Source organism: Puntigrus tetrazona, chromosome 23 (assembly GCF_018831695.1).
Source record: "Puntigrus tetrazona isolate hp1 chromosome 23, ASM1883169v1, whole genome shotgun sequence".
Taxonomy (NCBI): Eukaryota; Metazoa; Chordata; class Actinopteri; order Cypriniformes; family Cyprinidae; genus Puntigrus; species Puntigrus tetrazona.
This window is the reverse complement of record NC_056721.1, coordinates 17943058-17969586: the sequence shown is the minus strand read 5'-3', so window position 1 is coordinate 17969586 and position 26529 is coordinate 17943058. Positions and strand designations below refer to the sequence as shown.

At 34.9% G+C, this 26529-nt stretch overlaps 1 protein-coding gene across 2 annotated transcripts in view; it reads right to left on the bottom strand.

Annotated features, from left to right (window-relative positions):
• The window catches only part of acap3a (ArfGAP with coiled-coil, ankyrin repeat and PH domains 3a), a 69781-nt gene extending 48600 nt beyond the window's left edge, over positions 1 to 21181 (bottom strand). For both annotated transcript variants that reach the window (XM_043225272.1, XM_043225273.1), the window contains exon 1: positions 21003 to 21181. In XM_043225272.1, the coding sequence (XP_043081207.1) occupies positions 21003 to 21049 (47 nt within the window). In that variant the 5' untranslated portion in view covers positions 21050 to 21181. The remainder of the gene's footprint in view (positions 1 to 21002) is intronic.
• Positions 21182 to 26529: the final 5348 nt, after the last annotated feature.

Genomic DNA, 26529 nt, shown 5'->3' with positions numbered 1-26529 from the left:
TCACTTCAGAGGGAGTATTTTCATTGTTAGGTTGCAACGGCTATATCACGGCGTGCATAGAGACCCCTCTGCAAACAGATTTGCTAAAAGGGTATTCAACCGGATGAGGTCATTACGAGGGTCTGATGGTGATGATGTCACTGCGCTCAGTATTGATTGAATGATTGCTCTGAGTGCTCTGGAGTGTCTGTGTGAGTCAACCAGAAAGAAACGTGTGTGTGTGTGTGTCTGTTCTTAGGCTGGTCGACTCTTAGTGCTTTTGTCTGGACCTTTTAAATTCAGTACAAGCCTTAATTCTCCTGTAGCCTCCAGCTATAGAGCCACTGACCAAAAACAGAGCACAACATGCACGAGCGTAGCCAGTGTGCAGAAAAACTCAATTATAATGCACTTTAAAACGCCATTAATGTCGTTTTAGTAATTTGAAGAATACCGCAACGGCCATTTTGCTCATGTTGCTTTAACAGTGTAGAAAACAGTTGTTTAATGTGATTTTTAATGCTATTTTACTAGCGTTTCTCAACGAATTGATGGCCGGTGATCGAAACAGAGCAAAACCTGAATCATCCTTGCCATTGTGAGCTAAAAAAACAATTTTGAAGCATTAAATTGCACTATAATTCAAATTCAGTTTTTTCGAATGGAGCATATATAAAAATAGCAAACAATCAATCGAAATGCATAAAAAAGTATTTTTTAACTTTAAAAAAAAGGGTATGAATGCATTTAATGAATTGCTACATATTTTGATTCAATCTGGAGGCAGAGGTCTCTATAATGCATATTAAAATTCATTATAACTGAACAGTCAATTAAACATATATCAAAATGGTTTAACTGCATGTTTTTAGTTAAAATTTTTAGTTATAGGAACACGTTAAATACAATTACATATTCTTGTTTTTATTTGACCGATTCCTACGAATATTTTAATTGAGACGTCAGCGTACTAATGACCAATAATCCATAAATTTGTAATGCAATTAATAGCGGCATGTGAACAATACAGAAAAAATACATCCTCCTGATGGAAAAGTCTGGATAAAATTAATTAAACGCCAATTATAACGATACAATAACTAATTGTTTTATGTTTAAATCCGTTTGTTTGCAGTTTTTTTTGGCCACCGATAAAAAAGGCAAGACGAGACCAAAGCCTGCAACATGTCTAGTGTGCATCAAAATTATAATAATTTTTTTAAATGAAATTAAAATGCATTATACTTTAAAAGACAAATTTTTATGCAGATTTGCAATGACTGTGCTTCATTACTGGCTGCTTTTCTTCATTTATTCAAAGCCCCTCATGTAAGGACTCAATGATCACGAACAATGAAGCACACGAACAAGCAAAACAATGCACAGAAAGTATCATTAACGCAAGATATACAACGAAAGACTCCTCCACTTTCTGCCGAAGTTTATTTTTGTGCTAATGACTGTCCATTATCCCCTTAAACATCTCCCAGTGACGCTACTTCTCTCCTCTGCAGCTGCATGACTCGCTGCGTCTGTGTTTGTGTTGTAATTCAGGTCTGGTTTTAGTCTCCAAAAAGCCACAGACGGATTTAACCCGAGCGGCCTTCTTTTCTAGCCTGCTTCATGGGCGTGTGGTGTGTGGAGGACGGGGCAGCTCATCAGAGACGTCAGCTCTCAGACGTCTCTCAGCGAAAGCGTGTTGATTTTGGAGGGGTCAGCACGCAGTCAAGCATCAAAAATGTGTCATGAGCAAAAGAGAGGCGAGACCCCTCCTCGTCCAGACCCCGCGAGGCCACCACGGCCAGATACACCATGAGTTATCTGTGTTTAGTGGTGTTCTGGCAGGGCAAAGTGAACCCAGCTGGCGTGTGCGTGCAAACAATTCCCTAATCGCCGCTCCGAAACCCGCCTGTGAGTATCATGTGTGAGAAAACACGGCGGTCCTCGCTTTATCGGACGCTTTGCCGCCAAAAATCTGTTGCTGTCTGAGAGGTGATGTCACAAAACATCTCCAGACGTGCTGAGGTGCTAATGCGTCCAGGACCAAGTGTGGGAGTTTAACTAATGTTACACACACACACACACACACACACACACACACACACACACACACAGGTCAGAGCAGATGGATATCAGACTGTTATGAAGCCAAGACTCCTGACAACACTAGAAGTCATTCAATACATCAATAAATAAAATAAGTCAAATCAATTCAGTACACTCCTGAACTCTTTAGGAAACTTCACTTACTTTAAAAATGATTTAGACAAACAAACAAATAAATAAATAAGACTATATTATATTAATCCAGAATTTCAATATTAAATAATGTAATTCTGTTCGTTTTTCCCCCAACTAAATTTTCTCCTTAATTATCTTTAAGGAGTTAATGTACTAATAAATTTAATAATTTTTTAATAAAAATATTGTAACAAATGCAAAAATATCCCAAAAGGTCCTAAAACAAATTTCATTTTCTCTTTTAAATATAATATAATATAATATTTTAATTATATTTTAAATATATTATATTATATTATATTATCTAAAATGTACATGTACTTCAAAATTCTATTCTAATTGACATACTACAATATTAAAAACAATTTCACACACAGTGATGGAGAAGAAACTTCAAGGAAAGCTCAGAGCCACTTCCTGAGCGGCCCTTAGACACCAGACCACTGCGGGAACGCCAAGAGCTGGTCTATAGGAGCTGTGCGGCATGGATATAGTCTAAGAAAAACACTGCACATTCGTCTCTACATAAGCTTCATTATATAATGATATTGTTTCGATACAATCTGAGGAAATGAAAGAGGAAGGACACAAAAGAGTGAATCTCCACAGCAGTGGCGTGAAATCACTTCCTTCCCGATGTTCACGGCATATCTGCATCAGGAGATAAAGCCAGACACGGATGAGACATACCGTAGAGATTATTACAAAGCATGCTACCAGATCGATGGCAGAAAACTCAAAGATTGAGAAATCAGAGAAATACATTTATTTAGTATTCATTTAACAAACAATTTTACCCAAAACTAAAATACAAATGTGGAATATCACAGCATTTCTACTAGGTTCTTTATTTCAATTGGTTATTCTTTTTTTTTACCTGTGGAATTCTTGGTGAAAAACTACATTACCCATAATTCTACTCTGCCCATATATAAACGATTAATTGCATATTAGAAATTCCAAAATAGTTTTTGTTTTTGTCGTATGTGTATATATGAATACACATGCATGCATGTGTATAAGAAAATGTTACATTTGCATATGACAAGTTTGTAATGTTAATGTTATTTTTTTCATTTGTAATGTCCATATTGGAAACGTTTTTAGTAAACCAACAAGCTATTAAAAACAAGCTGTTAAAAAGCGGTGTAATAAATTCTTGGCACTTCCGACCCGATCTGTTTGTATCAAAATAACTGGTGCAAAAATAAACCATGGAGCTATTTTAACAACTTCACAGTCAACCCCATTTGAAGCAATGGATGCAATGCAAGTTATGCGCTAAAACAGCCAATAACTCCAGGCAACCAAAAGGCTTTGATGCAGCCAAAGATCCCAGTGTGACCCCGTGACTCCAGCCTGACCTCTGACCCCCGAAGAGAAAGCAGCTGTCCTAACCATCCCTCATCATGACTAGAGAATAAACAGAGACGTTCATAGACAGTCTTACCTCACACACGCAGAAGATCCTTAAATAACACTTAGATGTATTCAGTCTCTGTTATAATCGTAAATTCATGTATTCAGTCATGTATATTTCAAATGGACTGAAAAGTGTAACCAACAACTATACGCTAAACAATGTTAAGAATAAAATGTACTCATAAAACTGCATTTGCAAAAACATAGGAAGAAAATTACTCTGCTGTCTTAAAGGAACAGTTCTACAAAATATAAAAATAATTTTATAATTAAAACATAATAGGGGGATAAAAATACCATAAATGTTGGCATACGACTTGTGCGCTATATCAAAAAAAAGCTTTTAAGTTTTCATTTTGGTTTTCTAAAGAACATATATCTTTTTTCTTTAACAAACTATTTCTTGTCGCTCTAGCTTTGTTATTTTTTTTTTTTTTTTTTTTACAGCTATCATGGTTTTGACAGGCTGTTATCATAAGCTGTTAAGCGTGTATTCTCGGTCACAGTCTAGTGGGATTTCATTACCGCTACATGTTTGTCCAAGAGTCGACGCTAAAGCCTGGAAGCGGCCAGCGCAACGCAGAGGCTTATGGGTGAATCCTGTGGGATTTAAGCCTGACTGGAGGAAGGACGGGGCCGCAGACCAGCCACGGGTCTCGTGAGGTCGAGAGGGACAGACGCCAGCCGGACTCAAAGCTCTGACCCGTAACATCCTTCCTGAGCCAGGCTGCAATCTGGACAAACTTGCTACAGGCGTCATTTTCCACTGCGTTGAAAAAAATCGCACGGTTTGGTACCCGCAATGTCAGCAAACTGTTGAGTAATTAACGGATGTGACAAACCTGAAATGATATCAGTGGATGATGGGAGTGATGGACAAAGAGGTTTTCACAGACTTAATAAAAAAACAGGAAGGACAAAGCACAAAGTTATACAAAAAAGACAATACGGTACATCAAGGTCAATACAGTTTCATAGGAATATGTATATTCAAGTATATGGAAAAGACAGCAGATATATTCTATTCATATATATATAAAAAAAAAAAAAAAAAAAAAAATATATATATATATATATATATATATATATATATATATATATATATATAAAATAAATTCTGTTATTTTTATTTAAAGAATCCTTAAATTGCAGTATTGCAGTTTCTTTGCCAACAATGATAATTCTAATAATAAATAAGCATATTACTAAGATTTTTTCCTGTATTTGTGATCAAATAAATGCAGCCTTGATGAACATAAGAAACATCTTTAAAAAAATATACAAAATGTGGCATTGTGTGTGTACATCTGTCATTTATATCTTATAAAAATAGATATATTTTTATATCATTAAACAATTTACTACTATTACAATAAATGGCCTGCCAGAATGGACTACAAATAAATGTAGCCTGGCTAAATTTTAATTTTGGCTAAATCTGGGGCCTTTTAATTGAATGTGTTATTAAATGTGCATTGTAAAATAAATTGTTAAAATAAATAAATGAAAAATGAAATATAGTGAATAAAAGTGCCAAGTGACAGTTTTTTCTAAGCTACAAAAGAAAATTTGCCCCAAAAAAATCAGCAGTTTTAGTCTCTCACAATACCTGAGAGGTCTGAGCTTAGGTGGGTGTAAATTAAAGAGAGGCTTTAATTGTGTTTGCGTGTGGCCTGCGATTAGGGCAGGCCCGATGGGAACAGACACTTTAGACGTGAAGCCCGGCAACCAAACAAAGACCATCACAGGGAGGAAGTGGCATAATTAACCCTTTCAGGTCACGTATTTCATTCTCACACAATACCCTCATACATTTTGTTCCCGCCAAGCTCTCGGTGCACATTCCCCACAGCATCTCTCGCATAACAGCGTTTCATTTACATTTCAAGCAACTTGAAATAACGGGAATGCGAGATGTTCACGACAGCTAGACATAACACTCGGGGCAGGGACGTGACGTCGCGAAATATCGGCCCACGAGCGAAGACGGAGGGCAGACAGTGAGTGTTCAGGATGTGAAGCGTCTTGGATAGCCGGGCCGGTTTATTTTAGCTCAGGGTGGTCTGTCGTGACTCCAGCGCGCAAAAATGTCAATGGAGATGCGGAGAAGCGCACACACACAGACTGGGCCGGGCTGAGACGGACGGAGGGCGCTGGCTACGAGAAAGGACCTCACAATGGGTCACTGCCGGGTGAGGGACAAAAGAGACTCCCAGATCTCATCCGAGAGAGAGAGAGAGAGAGCTCAATGAAAACGCGGGAACGAGGATTTATGCCGTTTCTGACCGTACGCGAAAAAAAAGAGAAAACAAAAAAAAACGCTCCAGCAGTCTTGGCTCTGGTTGATGTGGAGAGATCTTACATTTTTGTGGGCTGCACTTGTAGTTTGGACGGGCTCTGGAACAACATACCAGACACGGGGAGTTTTTGTTCCTGGAAATGTAGCCCGTAAAAAGCTGCTAAAACGGACGCAAAACAGACCGAACTTTCACTGCGACGCAAAATATGTATTTTGATTTCTTTAATGACTTTTGAAGTACACAATGACGCTATTATGCCATTTGAAACCAGTTTCAGGAGTTGTAAAAGATCTCTTTCACCGCATATTAGACTGATGACAACACGATAAATTCATTGCCAATAACCGATAAAAAGTCAATGTTAAAATTCTATAGTATGTCTAAATATTTTATGTAAAAATTTAATTATATAGTATATATATATATATATATATATATATATATATATATATATATATATATATAATTATATTTAAATGATTCAATTGAATTTAGGCCTGACAACATTATAATGCACAGTATAAAAAACATTAATTTTGAGATTTGATTAAGATTTCTTACAATAAAATCATACAAAAAAATACAAATAAAATATCATTAAAAGCATCTAAATAAATGAAAATGTAATACTAGAAATTCAGGGATTCAGGCATAATATTAGATCTATTTTAATCTTTATATTAATAATGATAACTGATAAAAGGCAGATATTCCACGTAAATTAAATAAAAAAATTGTTTTTACAGTAGAAATTTAAACATTTCTGTATACGTGTATTTACATGTCCATATTTATATTCATATAATTTCTTAAATATACACATGCATGTGTGTGTATTTATATATACATAATAAATATATACAGTACACACACACGCACACATATATTATGTGAACAAAAACTTATTTTGGATGCAATTAATAACGATTAATTGTTTTACAGTACAAATGTTTTAAATGATTGTAAGGTGAAAATCTTTGCTATTGTTAACAACCGATACATTTTAGATATTAAAATTATATTTCTACATTAAAAATTCTATTTCTACAATTCAAAAATTTTAATTCTACACTTTTAAACAAATGAAAAATAAATAACTAAATAAAAATAAAAGCGCACGCACATATTGTGCACCACAAGACTTGTTATCGTTCTGGTTTCCGTCAGTGGAAGGACTGAGGCTCTAGCGTCCTCAGGACTTCTAGGAAGAGCAAGCAACGACACAATCAACTGTCCAAGATAAACACAACCAGAGAGAGGTCACAGGTCACAGGTCATGCTCATCTCTGCTTCCGCCAGGTGCTTCCTGGAAAACTGATTTCAATAATAAGCCCTAGACGTCACCATGCTGTCATTCTGACCAGGACCAGGATGTTGATAAACTTTCCATATGTGATGTAAACCAACGTATGGCAGTCACATGACAGGAAGCTAGCGCAGTCCATCCTATACACACACACACACACACTCATATTCACCACAGCATATACAAGCACAGCAGTGGAAACCCACTTTTTCTTAGATTTCTCCATTTGAATTTCAGGGAAGTATTTAATTAAAGGTTTTTGTGAGTATATGAACTATTCACACTAGAGTAACTCTATGATTGCAAGTAGTGCTGGGGTTTTGGCCAAAAATGTATATCACAGTAATTAAAAAAATTACGCAGGTTTCACGGGATATGACAGTAAAATTATTTTACATTAAAAAAAGTACATTATCTTCTGGTTAGGAGTGGAAATACTGCAGGAGACCGACCTCGAATGCCATATTTTACTGCATTGTAAAAAAACAAACTTGAAATTACTTAATGTTCATTTAAGTGAAAACTAAAATATTTTAGTTGACTAAACAAAAAAAATGAGGCAGCATGGTATGTTTACACCAAAATGATATTTAAACTTTTTTTTTTTTTTACAGTGTGTCACGATGATTAAATATTGTGGAAAATTTTCACACTAAATAGCGATTAAACACAACACATTAACACATGTCAACCAGAGGCCACTATAATCTTACAATCTTGACATCTTCCGATAAAATCAACATGCATCTACACTAAAGAGCGCCTATGCAGTGGTTTTGGTTATAACCATACTTTTTGAACATCATCTATATCTGAGCAACAAAAACAACTAACAAAAAAGGTGCATAATGTTATAAGACGAACTATGCTCATGTGTCCGTAATTTCAAACGGTCAGTAAGCTGCTTCTCAGACGCCGAGAGAGACGACACTGATCTGGTAGATGCACTGGAGACATCTTCGAGTAGTAACATAACTAAGGTTCATAAAAGAAAAGTAGGTTTGTCAGTATGCATATTCTAAGGAAAAGCGCTAAAAGGGTGGATATTCACATTCTACAGCTTCAACTTTCCTGCTTAGTAACGCATAGAGCTGCTCCACAGTGCAACAGTGAAAAGAGTCCCCCTTTTAAACAGTTTCGCGTTACGAAAGTGATATTTAAAAAATTCATATAAGAAAAATAAACACAGGTATTCTGCATGAACCGGTACGGCCAGAACTAATAGCAAATACGAGGAATACGTGAAGCCAGGAGGTTTGAAGAAGTGTCGGCTCAGCTGTTTTACACTGACGGATGTGGTCGGAGTATATTTAGCACTCTTGGAAGTGGCAGCAGGTCTTTTGGGAATGGAGCTCGCATCAGCGTGCAAGCAGGACTGCATCAGGAAGAGGAAGTTCCCTCATGCCTCATTGAGCCTAAACACAAACCACAGACTCTCCTGAGACTCAGAAGCTCTCGATGTAACACAATGAAGGGACAATTACACGGAGGTCGCTAATGAGCGCTAACTGAGGTTTTAATGCAGGTATTGATTCGATTATATTTTTTTGTCTAACTACAATTTAAAGGTTTATGGTCAGTAAGAGATTTCCAAAGAATCCTAAAATCTTCTGAAAAAATATTAATCAGCACAACTGCTTTCAACACTGATAATAATATTTCTTGAGCCAAGACTGGAGCAATGATGCTGAAAATTCAGCTTTGCGTGACGAGAATAAATTTAATTTTAAAACCTATTAAAATAGAAAACAGGTATTTAAAATTGGAATAATATTTCACAATATTATTGACTTTTTGGTCAAATAAATGTCTTTTGATGTGAAAAACATGAATAGACATGCTAATGCAGTTATTAAATAACAAGATAGAGGATTCATAAAGTAATAGGTGTTTATTAATAAAGGTGTTTTAGTGCAAAATTGGCATAATATATCTGGAATTATCTTCACCTGATAAACAACTTAGGATATTTACCACCACAATCAAACATTTTTTTTAACAATATTGTGAATATCAATTATTATTGACTAGTGACTATTATTATTATTTGTACATATAAAAATTTAACTATTTTCAGCAGTTAAACATATGTGTTTTGCATCATATTCCTAATTTTAATAAAGCAAGAGGACGTCTAAGGTTGTGGACTACTGTGATTATTGTTATTCGACTGCAAAGAATGTTGTACACAACAATTGTTGTATATCACAATGTGCTATTGTGCTGCATGCTTTTGAAAAACCTGGCTCACTCAGCTTGAATGGAGCTTTGGGTGCAGTGAATATTGCACGCGCGCACACACACACACACACACACACACACACGCCCCGCTGACTTTGCCGAAGCTTCGTTAATATTCCAGTAGGCCACCATCGTCCACATTTGTTTCCTGTGCTGCACAGGGACAGGACGGAGCAGCGCAGAGGGAAAGACCCCGAGCGTGCTGAGAAAGTGAGTGGGTTTGTCCCGATCAGAACCAGATGCCTGTAAGAGCTCCAGATGTGAGTCAGCAACATCCCAGAAACAGACCCAGACGGAGAGACGTGATTCACGAACGCGCTCCGTCGACGCGAGAGGAACCGTTAGATACGGGACAAAGACTCAGGGGGAAGAAATAAATCAAATAAAGAAGTCTGCTTAATGCCAGGTTCCCTCTCTGGACTTCCTCTTTACTGTACTGTGCAGAGTCAAGTACATCAATCAGAAAAGTACAGTCAGTTGAAGCTGGTTCTAATACGCAGTTCCAGATTGTGAACAGATACATTTTTCTAGAATAACTTTTGCTGCTGAAATTTCCCCTAACCTGGTTTATAATGGTATTTTTTGTTTGCTTCTCAGCTCCAGTCAGAAGTTGATTCAGTCCATGATTCAGACTTTCAGTCTGATTCACCAACTGATTCAGCCGATTCACTAAAAAGAATCATACCAAAACGATTGGCACATTGAAATTCAAAAAGTACGTTCGCTTCATACTTTGTTAAGTACACAGGATAAGAGCATCAGCGTAATTTTCCGGCCTCATGCCTGACGGCAGTAAATCGCACCGGTTGCAGTACATGACTAATCCACACTCAGCTTTACGGTAACTATTTATATAAATGCTAAATTATAAGAGATTTACCAACTCCTACCCGCCCGCTGAGACGCCGCCTGCTGTGAACTTCCTGTGTGGGTCAGCAGAAGGCAAAGATGGAAGTGGGAGGATGACGATAATCCTAATTGAGAACCATTACATCCACCTGTTGGTCACGATAGGGGGCTTTTGACCGCTTTACCCGTGTTTTGAGGCATTGGAGGTTGTTTACAAGTCCTTTAAGAAATGCTGCACATCTTCCTAGCATTGAATAAAGAGCTTCATGTTGTTCTTCCTGTGAAGACGGGCTTATCTATCAACAGGAGGACTTTTACTTAGCCCGCTACTACCACTTCTAGCCTACTGACATGAAACAAACTAACATTTTTTGAGGAAAAATACATTTCTTCCAGGTTTTAATTTCAATAGCAAATACCCTTTGCTTAATTATCAATAATTCAAAGATAAATGGAATTTCAGTTTTATGCCTTCCTTTAATAACCAGAAAGAAAATAAGTAAACAGCACATTTTTTTGAGGAAAAAAATTTCATAAGACTACTTTAAAACAAAATTGAATAAATTAAGTGGTTTTAGGCATTCAAATAATTAGACATGCTGAAACATGCTAACAACAAAAAATATGGTGAGAAAAAATAAAACATTTCATAGGGCCCTAAACATGTCATTGTTTTGGAACTTAATAAATTGGTGTGATAATTTATGTTTTGCACTTTTATTTAATTAGGTATGCGTTTTGATTAGTAAAAGTGAATTTAACTATTAAAATAGTCAGGGTTTTACAAAAAAAGAAGAACACAATCCAGAAAAATTTAAACAGAAAAAAATGGAATTTGGGATTTGAATTTGAATTTGAATTTGAATTTGAATTGATTTGGGGTTTTTTTGTCTACTCTGAAATTGTATTTTCTTGTCAAATATACTCCAGCGACCTTCGAAAGCTGTATGCTGTAAAAAAAAAACGGTGGGAGTGAGTGCAAGATATACTCGGGCAGAAATCTGAGAGCAATTGAGATCAAACGAAACACTATGTACATTCTTTTTGAGAACCACTTGTTTGCCGATTCAACTTTGGTTTCAGGTTTCTATTTTCTTCCCCTTTCCTGTGCCCTGTGCAAGCATCGACAAAGGACTGTGTTGTGACTCAACAAAACAAACCTACATCATTAGCCAAACACGAGCAGAATGGCTCAGAGGAAGCAGACTGAGTCATACGGCCGTGTTATTAGATTTCCTTTCGCTTAATAAAGCGCTCGCACTCTAGGGTCCTCGCTCACGGTGGAGCCTCTTCCAGGATGTTGCATAAACATCGTTGTGCAGAACGCTCAGAATGCACTGCTTTTGTGTGGCGGTGTGTGAATGAAGAGGCTATTGAGCTTTTGTAGACAGGAAGGACTGCCAGGCTTCACACCGAGCCTGTAATGACATCAGCTCAGCCTCATAAGTTAAGTCTGTTTAACATGGCTTTGGGGGTCTCAGTGCTCTCCTTCACCTTTATGCTCCTCTGTTGATGATTTATATAAGACATAAATGGTTACAAGATCATAGCCAACATTTACAAAACAGTGTGTGCCACAAAATATACTATATTGGGTTGTTTACTCAACTTTAGGCACTTTTATGTCCCGTAATTAAGAGATTTCATCTGCTTCAGACACTTTTAGGTTATTATAAGTAAGAGAGTTCGACTGATTCATTTTTGCTGTATTGTAGCAGAATGTTTTTTCTCTTTCTTTCTTTTCTTGCCATTTACAACCACAAATGTATTTATTGTCTTTTCCATCTTAAACTCATAGATATATTATAAAAGTATATGACTATATAAAAGATAATCTAAACCAACAGTTAAATCATTTAAACATTCATTGCATGAGTAAGAATTGGTATAAATAAACGAATAAATAAATAAATTATATATATATATATATATATATATATATATATATATATATATATATATATATATATATATATATATATATATAAAATAAAACATAAAGTTTTTAAGAGATTGAGATGAAATATGAAACAGAATAAAGAAAAATCAAGTTAGAAAATATTTTATTCTGAATCATTTTATTTTTAATCAATGTTTAATTGTAATTTTGAAAACCTTTACAAGTAATTAAACGTTTATAATCTCTGTTGTTATTTTAACTAAAATAGTAGGCTTTGTGAATATAATAAAGTAAAAGAAGAATAAAATAAAACTGTAAAATGTAAATTAAAAAAATAAAAATAAGAATGTTGGCTTGGCAACTAAAAATAACTTAGATAAGAAAAACACAAAAGGTAATAAAAAAAGAAGCTAAATCACTAAATCACTAACTGAAAATTGGAAAGAAAAAAAATAATATAAAAATAAATAGTAAATAGAAGTAAATACTATAGTAGTAAATAAATAATACTAAATCACAATACACTGCTCACAACAGAATATTTGAGATGTGGTTGGAAGAGACACAACAGCTGGAGAAAAACTGAACTTGAAGAAACTCCTATTTACAATATCTAAATTCCTCCGAATTCAAGTATAAAAACGTTAACCTTATGGTCTCCTTCACAGATCCTAAGCTACAGAACTTAGCGAACTCCCCCACAATCCTCTGCAGATTGCTCTTCCTCTGAAGTCCTGGGACTGGTTTGTTTCACACGGCCCTATCATTGCATGGAAGCTTAAGAAACGCTGTCTGTCAAAGACCTACGGACTCGTCCCATTTCCTGAAGAGGAAGGAATGCAGTTGGCAGCCGAGTAGTTTATCTCAGCAGCAAACAAACAAAAGATGCCATATGTTTACTGAGGTGTTCAGAATGATTTTTAGCAAGTTGCTCAGGGTGGTTCCCTTACTTGCTTAGAAAAAGCCCACTGACAAGTCTGCATTACTCAGCTTATCAAAACGGTGCTGGTTCTTGTGCCAGAACGGGCCACTCTTCACTCGCTCGAGACCCAAACGTTGACATGACAAACGTTTAAGTTGACACAGCTTTGCCAGCTGCCTTATTGCCAGTTCTTTGGTTATTAAAAACTGGCATTAACAACTAAAACAATTTTAAACGCAGCATCCTCATGACCTACTTTTATTGCGATTCGAATACAATACCAGTAAAATTGGATATAAAATCTATTAACGTCATTATATTTTAGCTGAGCAGGGACATTTAATATGAATATTTGTGAAGGTTTATGTGACCCCTAAGACTGAAATAATAGCTCCTGAAAATTATAACATAAAAACATGTAAATTATAACATATAACATAAAAAAGTCACGTAACTAAGTTATTAAGTTATTTTAAAATTGTACACATATTTCACAAAATATTAGTTTTCTTTTTACTGTATATAATAAATGCATTCTTAGTAAGCATTAGACACTTCTTTTATCAACATAACAAATATCAATTATTCTATATATGTGGCAGAGGTGTGTGTGTGTGTGTGTATAAAATAATAATGATAATAATAAAACTTTTTGACAGTATTATTTTATTACTTTAGTTTTTATTTAAAAAGGTGCATCCTATGCAGCAATATATATTATGCAAATTACACTGATTATTTAAGGTGAGTCACCTAATTTAGTTTTTATGATTTCATTGGATCAAGCAGCGGTGATCAAACAGCTGTCCGCGCACCTTGACGTCCCGGGACTGTGTTCGGGGAAATGTGGGCTAATCCACGATTAGCAGAAACGTTCAAACTGCTGACCTAATCCCTGTTGTTTTCACATTGAGCCCGTCATCCCACAAGGCAAAGACGAGACAAATCAGTGTCACTCTTAGTTGAGAAGAACATCTCCATCGGTCTCAATGACACGCTCACAGCGTCTTATTCAATAAAGTAAAAATAGGACGATTCATTTAAAGCAACGACCTTGAGGGTCAGCCGGAAACAAGATGTGAGGGGGGTCTAATTAGCTAAAGAGGCGATGAACATTGAGTCAAGTTTAAAACTGCGCGGTCACTGTGTGTGCTTATTATTTCAGTTAACCCAGATGCTCTTATCTGTATTAGCATCACGCTATAAGGTCTTGTAGGAGACCTATAATCGGTCAGGAAACCCGTTATGACCACTGCTTGACGGCTGTCAGGCTCACAGCCCAATTACTGGAGGGCCGTCGGAGCCCATCTGGGTCCGCGGAGGTAAGGAAGATGTCGGGCCCTGCTGGCACGCATCCAGAACAGAAGGAGGTCAACATGAAGTAGAGCAGAAGAAATAAGAGCATGTTGCAGAAATCCCTTCCAGCTCAAAGCAACAGCAACTCTTCAGGAACAAGATTTCTGTCAAATCCAGCCAAACAGTTTGACTTCTTATTCTTAACGGCAGAGATATTTTAGGCATTATTTTATTATATAGAGATATTGTTTTGGTATTATCATCATTTTTTATTAATATTTTAATTAATTACTTATGCTCTGTTTTTATTTGAATTTTAGTTCAAGTTTTAATATTTGTTTATTGAGTGTGTCATAATTTTTTACACTTTAATAGCAACTCTAAAAATAAAACCATCCCATTAACTCTATTTTTATGGCAAGCTCTGAATAAATTATACAAGGTATACAATTAACAAAAGTTATAAACGATATTTACACTACTAAAATTTTAAAACACATTTTAAATAAGTCAAATATAATAATTTGAACACACCTCTGGATAAAACCAGTTTAAGTTACTCATTTATGTTTAAGTATGTACACACACACACACACACACACACGTTATGGTTTTAATTAAAGTTAATTTAACTATAATAACCCTGATTGATTGTATAGCATACTTTATAGGGTTTATAATTAAAGCAGTCCATTCTCTATCTCTGGTCAGCTTTCTTTGGCAGATATATTCTAACACTAATTACAGTCTGTATTTAGTCTAAGGATATGCAACAGTTATCTAAGGCACCTGTGGACGACACCTTTAATCTGCTCTAAATAACTCTCAAGCAGGGTTACAATGACCTGTGATCACATATGAATGAGGTCATTGTCTAAAATCGCGTTAAACAAGTCAACAATTCGAGATGAAGCGGTTCGGACTGTAATTTGCTAATAAAATTTAAATAAAAAGTTAAACTGCAAAGCGATTTCAACACTGATAATAAGAAATCCTGCACCAGACCAGCATACTAGACTGATACCTAAAGGACCATGCGACACTGAAGACCAAAAATTCAGCTAAAAAGCATCCATTAACGTAAAAAATAAAAATAGTACAAATTAGCTATTTATAAACAAACATTTGAACTGTGGAAGTCTTTGAAGGATCTCCATTACGCACAACGGCTTAATGTAATGCATTCATGTTTGCACAGAATACGCCTCAGGTCTTTGTAATTTCACATCAAATAAAGCTCAGCTGACCTAGTGGCTTAATTAAATCTGAGTCCAAAAGACTGGGTCTCGCAGTCCTCGCATGATCATGAGAAGCCATACATCAACCAGCTGTTGGTCTCCAATCATGTTGACCCAATTGATCCGTCTCAGTGAAAGGAGCCAGTGTGACAGAGAGGCGTCATGAACAATGAGAACATTCTGTAACGAGCCGGAGACGACACATGTGAATCATAAACTGAACTTGTGCCGCGGGTCACAGCAACAGGGCGAGGATGTGCCCCCTTTTCACAATATGCCCCATACATATAAACAGCAGCTCCATTCAAGACTCGGGCAATGACACTCAAAGTCACAAGGACAGAGGTTTCCAGAAACTTTAGAAGGGTTTTTGGATAGAGAGGCAATGACATAAAAAAAAATAAATACATAAAAACAGAATAAAATGTAATATAAATGTGTGTGTGTATATGTATTTTTTTTTTTTATTTCATATATATATATAAAAATAAAAAATATATAATAAAATATGACATAAAAATTCACATAAAACGCACAGTATAAAATTGGATATTAATTTTGAAATTTGCAACAACTTTATTAAAGATGTTTTTAAAGATGAACAAAGCAAATGTGAAGTTAAAATAGTTATTTATATATATTAATATATATATATATATATATATATATATATATATATATATTTTTTTTTTTTTTTTTTTATTATTATTATTTATTTATTTAATTTTTTATATAACTGATATATCTGAGAAATTGGGCATCCCTAGTACTTGATATTAAAACCACTTGTATCATATGGAACTACAATCAAACACATATAAGCCTATTTCAAACAGCCTAAACATAATCTCCACTGAATCTTTTATAACAATGGCAATAAAAGCTCTTATGATGATAGGTCTCTTACTTGCAGTCTTACTAAATGCAGTCTTGTAGAGAGTTTTAGTGGTCAGCGACAAAAATATAGCCGCAGTGACCTCTCATTGTAAGCAAGCAACAGCCTCTGGTGCACTCAACAAAACAATAAAGTAACTTTAAAAGCATCACGGGACGGAGCTTCAGAAAAGACCCAGCAGCGGTCTGTTCTCCTGCGAGTCATTACGTAAGACACTTTATTGATTGAACCATTAAGCTTAGCACCCAAATAACACCGGCTCCAACACGCTTTGTGTTTCCCCAGACAGCAAAAGGCCTCAAATGAAACCGGAGATTGGAAGTGAGAGTTCTGGAGATGAATGAAATTAGTAACTTCTGTCCAGGCGCTGGAATGCTTTGCTCTCAGGTGACACAGCGGACTGGAGTCAGGAATGATGAATAATATTTAGTCAGGTGGCTGCAATCTGCACATAAACGATACAGACAACCCATGAACTACAATTTTTGATTAAGCACAAAGAAAATAGACTGGTTCTATGCAAAACCTGCTGTCGCTTTTTGTGGCCTTGACCTTTCAAAAGGCCATTCACAGAGTGACTGGACGGATCTGCGTCCAAAGCACAAGGTCTTTGAGGGTTGCCAGATACTGGCAGAGATAGAATTGCTCCAGATGACAGGGATGGACAATTGCACGGGGTGTGTGAACGCCATGTGAAGAGTCAGTGTGCAAAACTATCCATGCGGAGGTAATGCGCAGCATGCAGCAACAAGTGAAAGAAGTAGATTGTATTAAATAAAACCCAGAAACACCCTGGGATCTTACATAACAGCCTTTGCCTCCGTACAAAAGAACTTCATACAGCGCTTACACCCAGGATGCTAATCGAGGCTTGAACCACGCTCAGATTTGTGACCATTTAATATTTTGAAGTTAATGATATTTCATACAATAATTTGTTCTCAATTTGTTTTAATTTTGTGCTCAAAGGTGACAACGTTTTTTTTTTTAATTTTACTTTCTTTTCAGATATTTTTTTTTTAGGTCATTACAATAGAAAACAGCGCTTTTAATTTGTAATAATATTTCACAGTTTTTCTTTTTTGTCAGCATTTTTAATCTAATAGATGTAGTCGCTGTGAGCATAAGAGACGTTCAAATATATAGAAAAATTTGATCGACCACAAAAGTTTGAAAATATTGAGTTTTAAAAATGTTTAGGTAATGAATGACAACATTTGATTAACAGCTTCTTTGTTACTTTTATTATACATTCAATATTAATATATACTTGTATACATTATAAATGATTATAAATATAAAAATTGCAGCCTTAAAATTATTGCTAATTAAATTATTAATTTTAGAAAATCGGTAACACTTTACAATAATGTTCATTTATTAACATTAGTTAACTACATTAGTTAACTAAGAATGAACGATACTTCTACAGCATTTATTAATCTTAGTGTTAATATCGGCAATTATTGCATTATTAATAACTAATACATTATTAACTATAACTAATGCGTTATTAAAATCACAAGTTGTGTTTGTTAACATTAGTTAATGAATTGTAAACTAACATGAACAATGAATTATTGTATTTTCATGAACTAACATTAACAAAGATAAATAAATAACTGTAACAAATGCATTTTTCATTGTTTGTTCATGTTAGTTAATACATTAACTGTAATGTTAACTAATGAACCTCACAGATACAAACAACACCTCAATCTCAAATGTTCGTCTACTTGAGAGGATTTAACAATCTAGTTTCTTAACTAAAACCTAAAACGTTAGAAAGTTGCTGAAAATTCCTGAGAAGATCGCAGAGCCTTGACTCAATCAGCCACATGGCATCCATTAAGGTGCTGCTTCCCAGCCTGGAAGTCTTTGATTTGGTGCAGGGATTATACATGCCGCCCGCTCAAACAACACACACACACACTCTCACTCCGACGCGTTTACTCACACACACACACACACACGCTCACGTGGGGAGTAACTGGAGCTGGTGCTGAGGAGGGGATGTGGGTGTAAAGGAATGCTGGTTTATTTGTCTAACCCCTGGATCTCTGTGCTTACCACAGTCACAGCTAGAGTCGGTGCGTGGGACATTCGGAATTCTTTAGATCCCATGTTCCACCATAACTCCGGAGCACCTCTTTCCTTTTGGAATATATTGTCCAGAGAGCCATCGGACGGGAAGGAAATTTTCTCAGCCATTTACATTCACACTGTATCGAGCCCCTCTGCTTTAAAGTGTAGCAGTTTACCCGGTGTGAGAAATATCGCCAAAGAAAATTTAAAACTGACTATCAATACTTCACAATTTCTATACAGCATGCTATCTACATTGTCAAAAAATATTATTATACTTTTATAGTTTAAACTTTAGTTTTCTTAATTTCAAAAATGATTATATTTGTTTATGTAGCTATAGATCATATATATATATATATATATATATATATATATATATATATATATAGTAGTTATATAAATTAACATTTAAATACTTTTATATTTTTTCATTTTCTATTTTTATTTTTTCATTACAGTAATTTTTAAATTAGGAAATTACAGTATATATATATATATATATATATATATATATATATATATATATATATATATATATAGAGAGAGAGAGAGAGAGAGAGAGAGAGAGAGAGAGAGATAGATAGATAGATAGATAGATAGATAGATAGATAGATAGATAGATAGATAGATAGATAGATAGATAGATAGATGTAGATTTATATTCTAGAAAAATATTTTGGATTTTTAAATATGTTGCATGTTCCATATTATATATTCTTATATTTTATTATTATATATTAATATATTTCCATTTTTTTTTATTACACTGCTGATTCAGCAAGAATTGTAACCACTAACTTATATTTTAAATAAATCCTCTAAATCTTATATTCCGTAATATATTCCGTAACATTTTTCACAAAAATATTAAGCAGCGGAACTTTTTTTTTTTTACATTTGTAATAATAAGAAATATCTCTTCAGTATCAAATGATTATATTAGCACAATTTCTGAAGGATCATGTGGAAGTTAAGGCTGGAGTAATGAATGATGCTGAAAATCCAACTTTGCTTTACAGGAATAAATCACATTTTTAATTATTATTAACGGAAACCTTATTTTAAATAGCAAAAAAGACTGTATTTTGACTAAATAAATGCAACCTTGGTGAGCAAAAAAGCCTTAGAAGCTACCAGCATTTCATCTTTAGAGCCAAGACACAAAGAGGCATTATTTAGAGCATTAACTCGAAGGAAACAACTACGAAGAAATGCTCTGCGTGATTCAACCTTAAGTGGCCGTGTAATGACAGCCAAAAAACTACTCTGAGCCCCGGAGAGGAACATCAGGACATTAGCGCACGGGATATGAGCCACGGTATGTGAATCATGGAAAATCAATGACTGCTGGGCATTGGATGGTTGGCCAAACCTCCCTCTCACACTCAGTCAGCTGACATGGTGGAAACTACCATCAACATCACATCAATAGAAGGTCTTTGGACGGACAGGTCTGGTGTTATACTAGTGTAAACCCTGACCATTAAGTCAGTCATTAAGTCAGTAAGCGTTCAGCACCACCGGTAATTAGAGTAAAACCAATGACTCAAGCAACACACATTTACGAGAGGTTCAATTCCAAGTTACTCAAAGTCCCTCTTTATAAATTAAAGATCTGCCAATCTACTTGATCGACAAGGTTTGAGCACAACAGCAGTGAATTAAGTGTACAATCACTTGATCGCTCGTACTTAATGGACTATTTCGTTGGGAGCTTTTTCAATTTCGCAGCTTCCACAATGCATTGCACGGAAAAGAGGAGCCTAGACAGTCTCATCGCTATCTTATTTTCTGTTTCCAGGGAGGGAAAAGCCACATCATGACTTTTCGCCACCAAAATAGCGCATTGGGTCATTCATTTTGGTAAAACATCACAGTGGTGATCAATGAAGAATGACTCCTGAGATTCAAACAAGCGACCTTTTAGTTCTCAGAGCAGATTTGGGCATTACTAGCAGCTTTTACAATTGCTAATAATAATAATAATAATAATAATAATAATAATTATTATTATTATTATTATTATATAAATATAATTGCATGCATGTTTCAGCTTCACTAGGACATAATGAACTCATTATGATCAACTGAATCATTGACGAAAATTAAATGGAGCAGGCTAAACAACAGAATAGCAGATAACCTGGAAATATATATATATATATATATATATATATATATATATATATATATATATATATATATATATATATATATATATATATATATAATTTCACATTATTTAACTACAGCGCCTAACATCAGCCAGTTCAACTCAACGTAAACCTCTCATCACAAACGAACGGTGGAAAACAGATGGCTCACCGAAAGCGGGGCGAGTCTTTGACACAGTCTTCAAAATCCACCGTCATCCTGGACGATTTATTTCCAACGATTAAAACTGAAATTTCATCGCCGTCAGTAAACAAAAGTGTAAACGTAAGAGATCCCGCGTACCGCAGCCTCTTCTCTTCACAGGCAGAGAGTAAAGCCGCGGAGCTCGAGACTCGCTCCTAATGCTGCGGTAAGGGACTGTCGGTAGTTTATCTACTCTGAGCAAAACGCGTAGGGTTAGCTTTTTTTTCCTGGCAAGTCATTTTTGAAAACCAAATCAAACCACATCAGTGATAAAAAAATAAATGAATAAATGCTGAAAATAACACTAAATAAAATAAATAAATAAATAAATAAAAATGCTACAAAATAAACTTTTTTTCCCCTGAAAAGTCATTTTTGAAAACCAAATCAAACCACTTCAGTAATAAAAAAATAAATGAATAAATGCTAAAAATAACACTAAATAAAATAAATAAATAAATAAATAAAAATGCTACAAAATAAAACTTTTTTCCCTGAAAAGTCATTTTTGAAAACCAAATCAAAGCACATCAATAATAATAATAATAAATAAATATATGCAGAAAATAACACTAAATAAAATAAATAAATAAAAATGCTGCAAAATAAAACTTTTTTTCCCCTGAAAAGTCATTTTTGAAAACCAAATCAAACCACATCAATAATAATAAATAAATAAATAAATGCAGAAAATAACACTAAATAAAATAAATAAATAAAAATGCTACAAAATAAAACTTTTTTTCCCTGAAAAGTCATTTTTGAAAACCAAATCAAACCACATCAAAAATAAAAAAAGAATAAATACATGCATAAAATAATACTAAATAAATAAAAATGCTACAAAATAAAACATATTTTTTAAAAACATCATTTTTGAAAACTAAATAAAACCACATCAATTAAAATGATTAAATAAAAGAAATAAATGCACAAAATAAAACTAAATAAATAAAACAAACTGAAATAAAATTATATTAAAAATGATATAAAATAAGAAATAAAACAAAACGAAATAAAACTAAATTCAATTCAATTCAATAAAACAATGAAATGATAAAATAAAATAAAATAATGAAACTTGCTCACCAGTTCTTTTTTTTATCAGACTAAACTCAAACTACTACTGTATATTTTAGCATTTGTGCGGTGTTAATTTAATGAAACCTCTGATCTGTGGAGCTTATTGTTCCAGAAATTCCCATATAAATGGTGTAATATTTAAAATCTAAAAATCATCACAGTGGTGATCAGTGAAGATTTAAACATGCAACCTTTTAGTTCTCAGAGCAGATTTGAGCCTTACTAACAGCTTTTACCAAAAAAAAAATAATCTGCAACAAATATTTTGAAATTGCATACATGTTTCCAGCTTCAAAGTGTAATATTTAAAATGTAAAAAATGCATTGGTAACACTTTACAATCAGGTGTCATTTGTTAAAGGAACACCTTTTTTGTTGGAAATAGGCTCGTTCTCCAAAATCCCGCCGAGTTAAAAAGTTGAGTTTTACCATTTTTGAATCCATTCACCCCATCTCCGGGTCTGGCGATAGCACTTTTAGCATAGCTTAGCATAGATCATTGAATCTGATTAGACCCGGAGAAGGGTTTAGATATTTTGCCTATTTAAAACCTGACTCCTCTGTAGTTACATCGTGTACTAAGCCCGGTGGAAAATGAAAAGCTGTGATTTTCTAAGGCAATGTGATTAGGAACTATACTTTCCTTCCGGCGTAATAATCGAGGAGGTTTGCTGCTGTACCATGGCCGCAGCGGGCGCAGTGATATCACGCAAGTCTGCCGGACCCTCTTGCTTGCACAGCGACAATGTCTTGCAAGCTGAGGACTATTTTCCACAATATCCCAAATAAAGATTTATAAACGCTGCAGAAGCATTCTCAGCTCATGTCAACTAATGTAGTTAACGGTAACTAATAAACCTAATTGCAAAGCATTACCCATTTATTAACATTAAATTATTTTCTTATTTAATTAATTATTAAATTATTATCTTTTATTTGTCTTTAATGTTAGGTATAATGGGTAGGTAATAGGTATAATAGGTACAATAGGTATAATGTCTTTTTAATCAAAAACAGAAAATACATTTATAATACACAAATAAGCGTTTGCGTGATTAGACTCAATCTTTTGAGATGATCCCTAAATCTATTCAGATTCAACACACCCCCTTGTCAATCTTATATTTGCATGAAATAAAGGCTGGTCACTTGTAAAAGGTCATGTGCTATTTTACGTCTTATATAATGATTTTCTTTTCATAGATTACAGCCTATTAATCAATTTGAAGTCTGTAAATGTGCAAATTGACCGGACAGTGTAGGCAGTTGTGTGGAATTAGAAGCAGACTGTAAGAATAAACCTTGAAGCGCGTTGAGGAACGTTTTCGTGCAATGCTTTAACGTTTGAACGTGTGTCTTAACACATACAGTCATTTTTTCATCCAGGAATGTTTAGGCTATGAATTCTCCTCTTTCCGCTCTTTGAGGAAATCTTACTGCCGCATGGAAGAAATCTTTCAACATATGTTTTAACTTTGCTGACAGCTTCTCTCTTTCTTGTCTTATTTTATTTTTTGTCTAGTTCACATGCAGCTCTGGAAAGCAGCACCGATTCACATAAAAGTGCCTGGACAACAGCTGGGAATATTAGCATCTTGCTGACCACCGGCAGTACACAAACTGAGGACATGATGGTCAGCTGACCTTGAAAAACCTGCAATGCTCATTGCCATCTTTAGCACAAACCACAGGTTTAATGTAACGGATTGCTGGATTGTTTCTCCTGGGTCAAAACTGCTGAATCGGTTACAAATGCATGGCTTATAGTATTCCCCAAGAGTGAATATAAAGCAAATAAGAGTCTCGGTGGATATATAAACATTAGCCAGCCATATTTTATCATCAGACAAGCTGGTATAAATAAAGGCAAGGCAATTATATTGGTTTATTGATCGGAAAAAAAGCACAGCAATTTAGGACCAGATGAGCATCATTAATATTACATCAGATTTACATTCAGCCATTTGACAGATGCTTTTATAACACATCTACGGTCAAAATAAAACAAAAAAACCTGGTAAATTCAACAACGCACACTTAACATCAGTTTTTGTACCTTATTAATATTGCTGGTAAAAGAGAAAGCCGCATAAAGAATCAAAGCTCATCCCAAGTAGCTTCGACACAAGCAGAAGAATATACTAATATACAGAAGCCGTTAACACACGTGACAATTAAATAATGCAATAAATATGTATTAAACAACAGTAGATTCATAAAGCCCAAATGTGCATAACTCATAACAAAATCTACAAAAAAAAAAACCATGATTATTTAAACAAAATATTTTCAAATGTTGAGTGTCATGCAGGAAATTCTGGGAATATTAGTTTGCAGTTTTTGACTGTAAATTATACATTGATTTATTGTATTTACATCTAAAAACGGCACAATTAGCAGCATTTTACTGTAAAATGACATCAAATGTCTGGTTGGATGTTTTACAGTTTTTCCCTGTATATAGTACGGGAACTTACTGTTAACCTGTTAACATTTAACTTATTAACATTTTACAGGTAAAATTGCTATTATTTTTACTGTGTTTGCTTTTGCGTTCCCCAAAGCTTATATTTTGGGAACCAAATAAGAACATCCTGGGAACGTCAGAGAAGCATTCTCCAAACGTACAGGCAACCCCTATTTATGGATTAAAAAACCCGAAACTTTAAAGTCGGCAGAATAAACTAACACACTAACACTTCCTGTATTATTTGAAACCTGGAAGTGTTTGTGGGTCTCGCAGAGAAACCTGATACTGAGAGGGATTTGCATTGTGGCAGGCTGTGATAAGTGCCACAAACGGAGATGCAAACATCTGTGGAGGATTTAGCGCACATCAAGTTACGGCAGACAGAACCGAGTTGTCGAATTCAAAATCGTAACTCACAACAACGCACGACATGTTAATTACGATTATCACGTTCTTATGAGGCCATACATATTGAATGCATTTCATTTTTTTTATGTTTTGCTAATCATTCGCGATACGCCAGAATCATAGAATAATCACGCTAGCTAATCAATTGATAATCTTGTAATTAACATGCCAGTAACATCCAAATCATGCACTTTTTATGTTTTCTCACGTGCTCGTTAAGGTTGCTGGTTGTTCAAAAGAAAATAAAATAAAATGCAATACAATAAAAATATTTCTATTTGACTATTCAAATGTAATTTATTCATGTCGTGGCAAAGCTGCATTTTCAGCAGCTGTACATTTACACTAAATCTGAAATAATCCTCCACGCTCATTCGAAAGAAGAAAAAAAAAAAATCACAATTGAGCTCCTTAATTATTTGGCATATTTTGCATGGGCTCTTTATAATTTGATCTATTGTTCTTTGCAATCCACGAGGTCGTTCATGAGTAGACGGCCGGCATTTAGATAAATGAACATGTCAATTGTTCTAATGGCATTTTTATGGCAAGAAGCAAATTAGAGCATTTCAACAGCCGCATTTCCTTTTTGAAGCCAAAAATAGAGGGCATTATTAATTCACAGGAAATGGGGCAGCCTGGGGGAGGGACGGGCGCGAGGATTTTACTCCAGGCCTTTATAAAATGCTATTGTTCGGTTTTGTCCCACACTGAGAAAGCCGTGCCCATAAATCTGAATGATGTCATTTCCTTTTTTTCCACACTTGTCAGTATAGCCCTGGACTGTCCGTGACAGTTTGTTTGGGGTGGGCTGGGAAGTTCAGGCACATTGTTATTGCTCACGCAGAGTTCGAACTAATGCCTGGTGCAATGTCTTAATCGTCAGAGCATAATTCATCACTGAGCTTTTAGAATATCTATTATTTATTTAATTAATTAATTATGAATTGTTTTGCATTTTATTATTCGGGGGCACACTTGAAATGCATGAATGTCCACTGAAAATGTCCTTAAAATAAGATAAAATAAACGTTAAAAACAAAACTGCAGCATTGTGGTTTGGCTTGTATACATGCAAAAATAAATCTGTTGAAGGATAATTTGATTGCACGGTCAAATCCATAAGCAATCATCCAGAGATTCACTCAATGCAACAATAAAGAAGATTACACCATTTACTAATTTTAAATAAAACGTATAGTCCTATATTTTCAAAAACATTTCTATTATTAAAGGTTCGTAAAGCTATCGCATTGTCTTAAAATGACATTTGTGGACCTTTTACCTATATTTTGACAGGATTGTTTGAGATGAGATGGGAAGCGACAAAAGAGGAGAGAGGGGAATGGGATCATGAAGCACCTCGGGCCGGGACATAAACTCTCATAAACCCCCGAAACAGCGCTGCTCCAACATGGTGCTGTCATTCGAGTGACTCAGCCCGGCTTCAGTCAAAACCTTCCTGTGACTAAACAGCAAATAGTTTCTCCATTTCAGCATGACTGAAGTGCTGATTTCGGGCCTCGGGACACC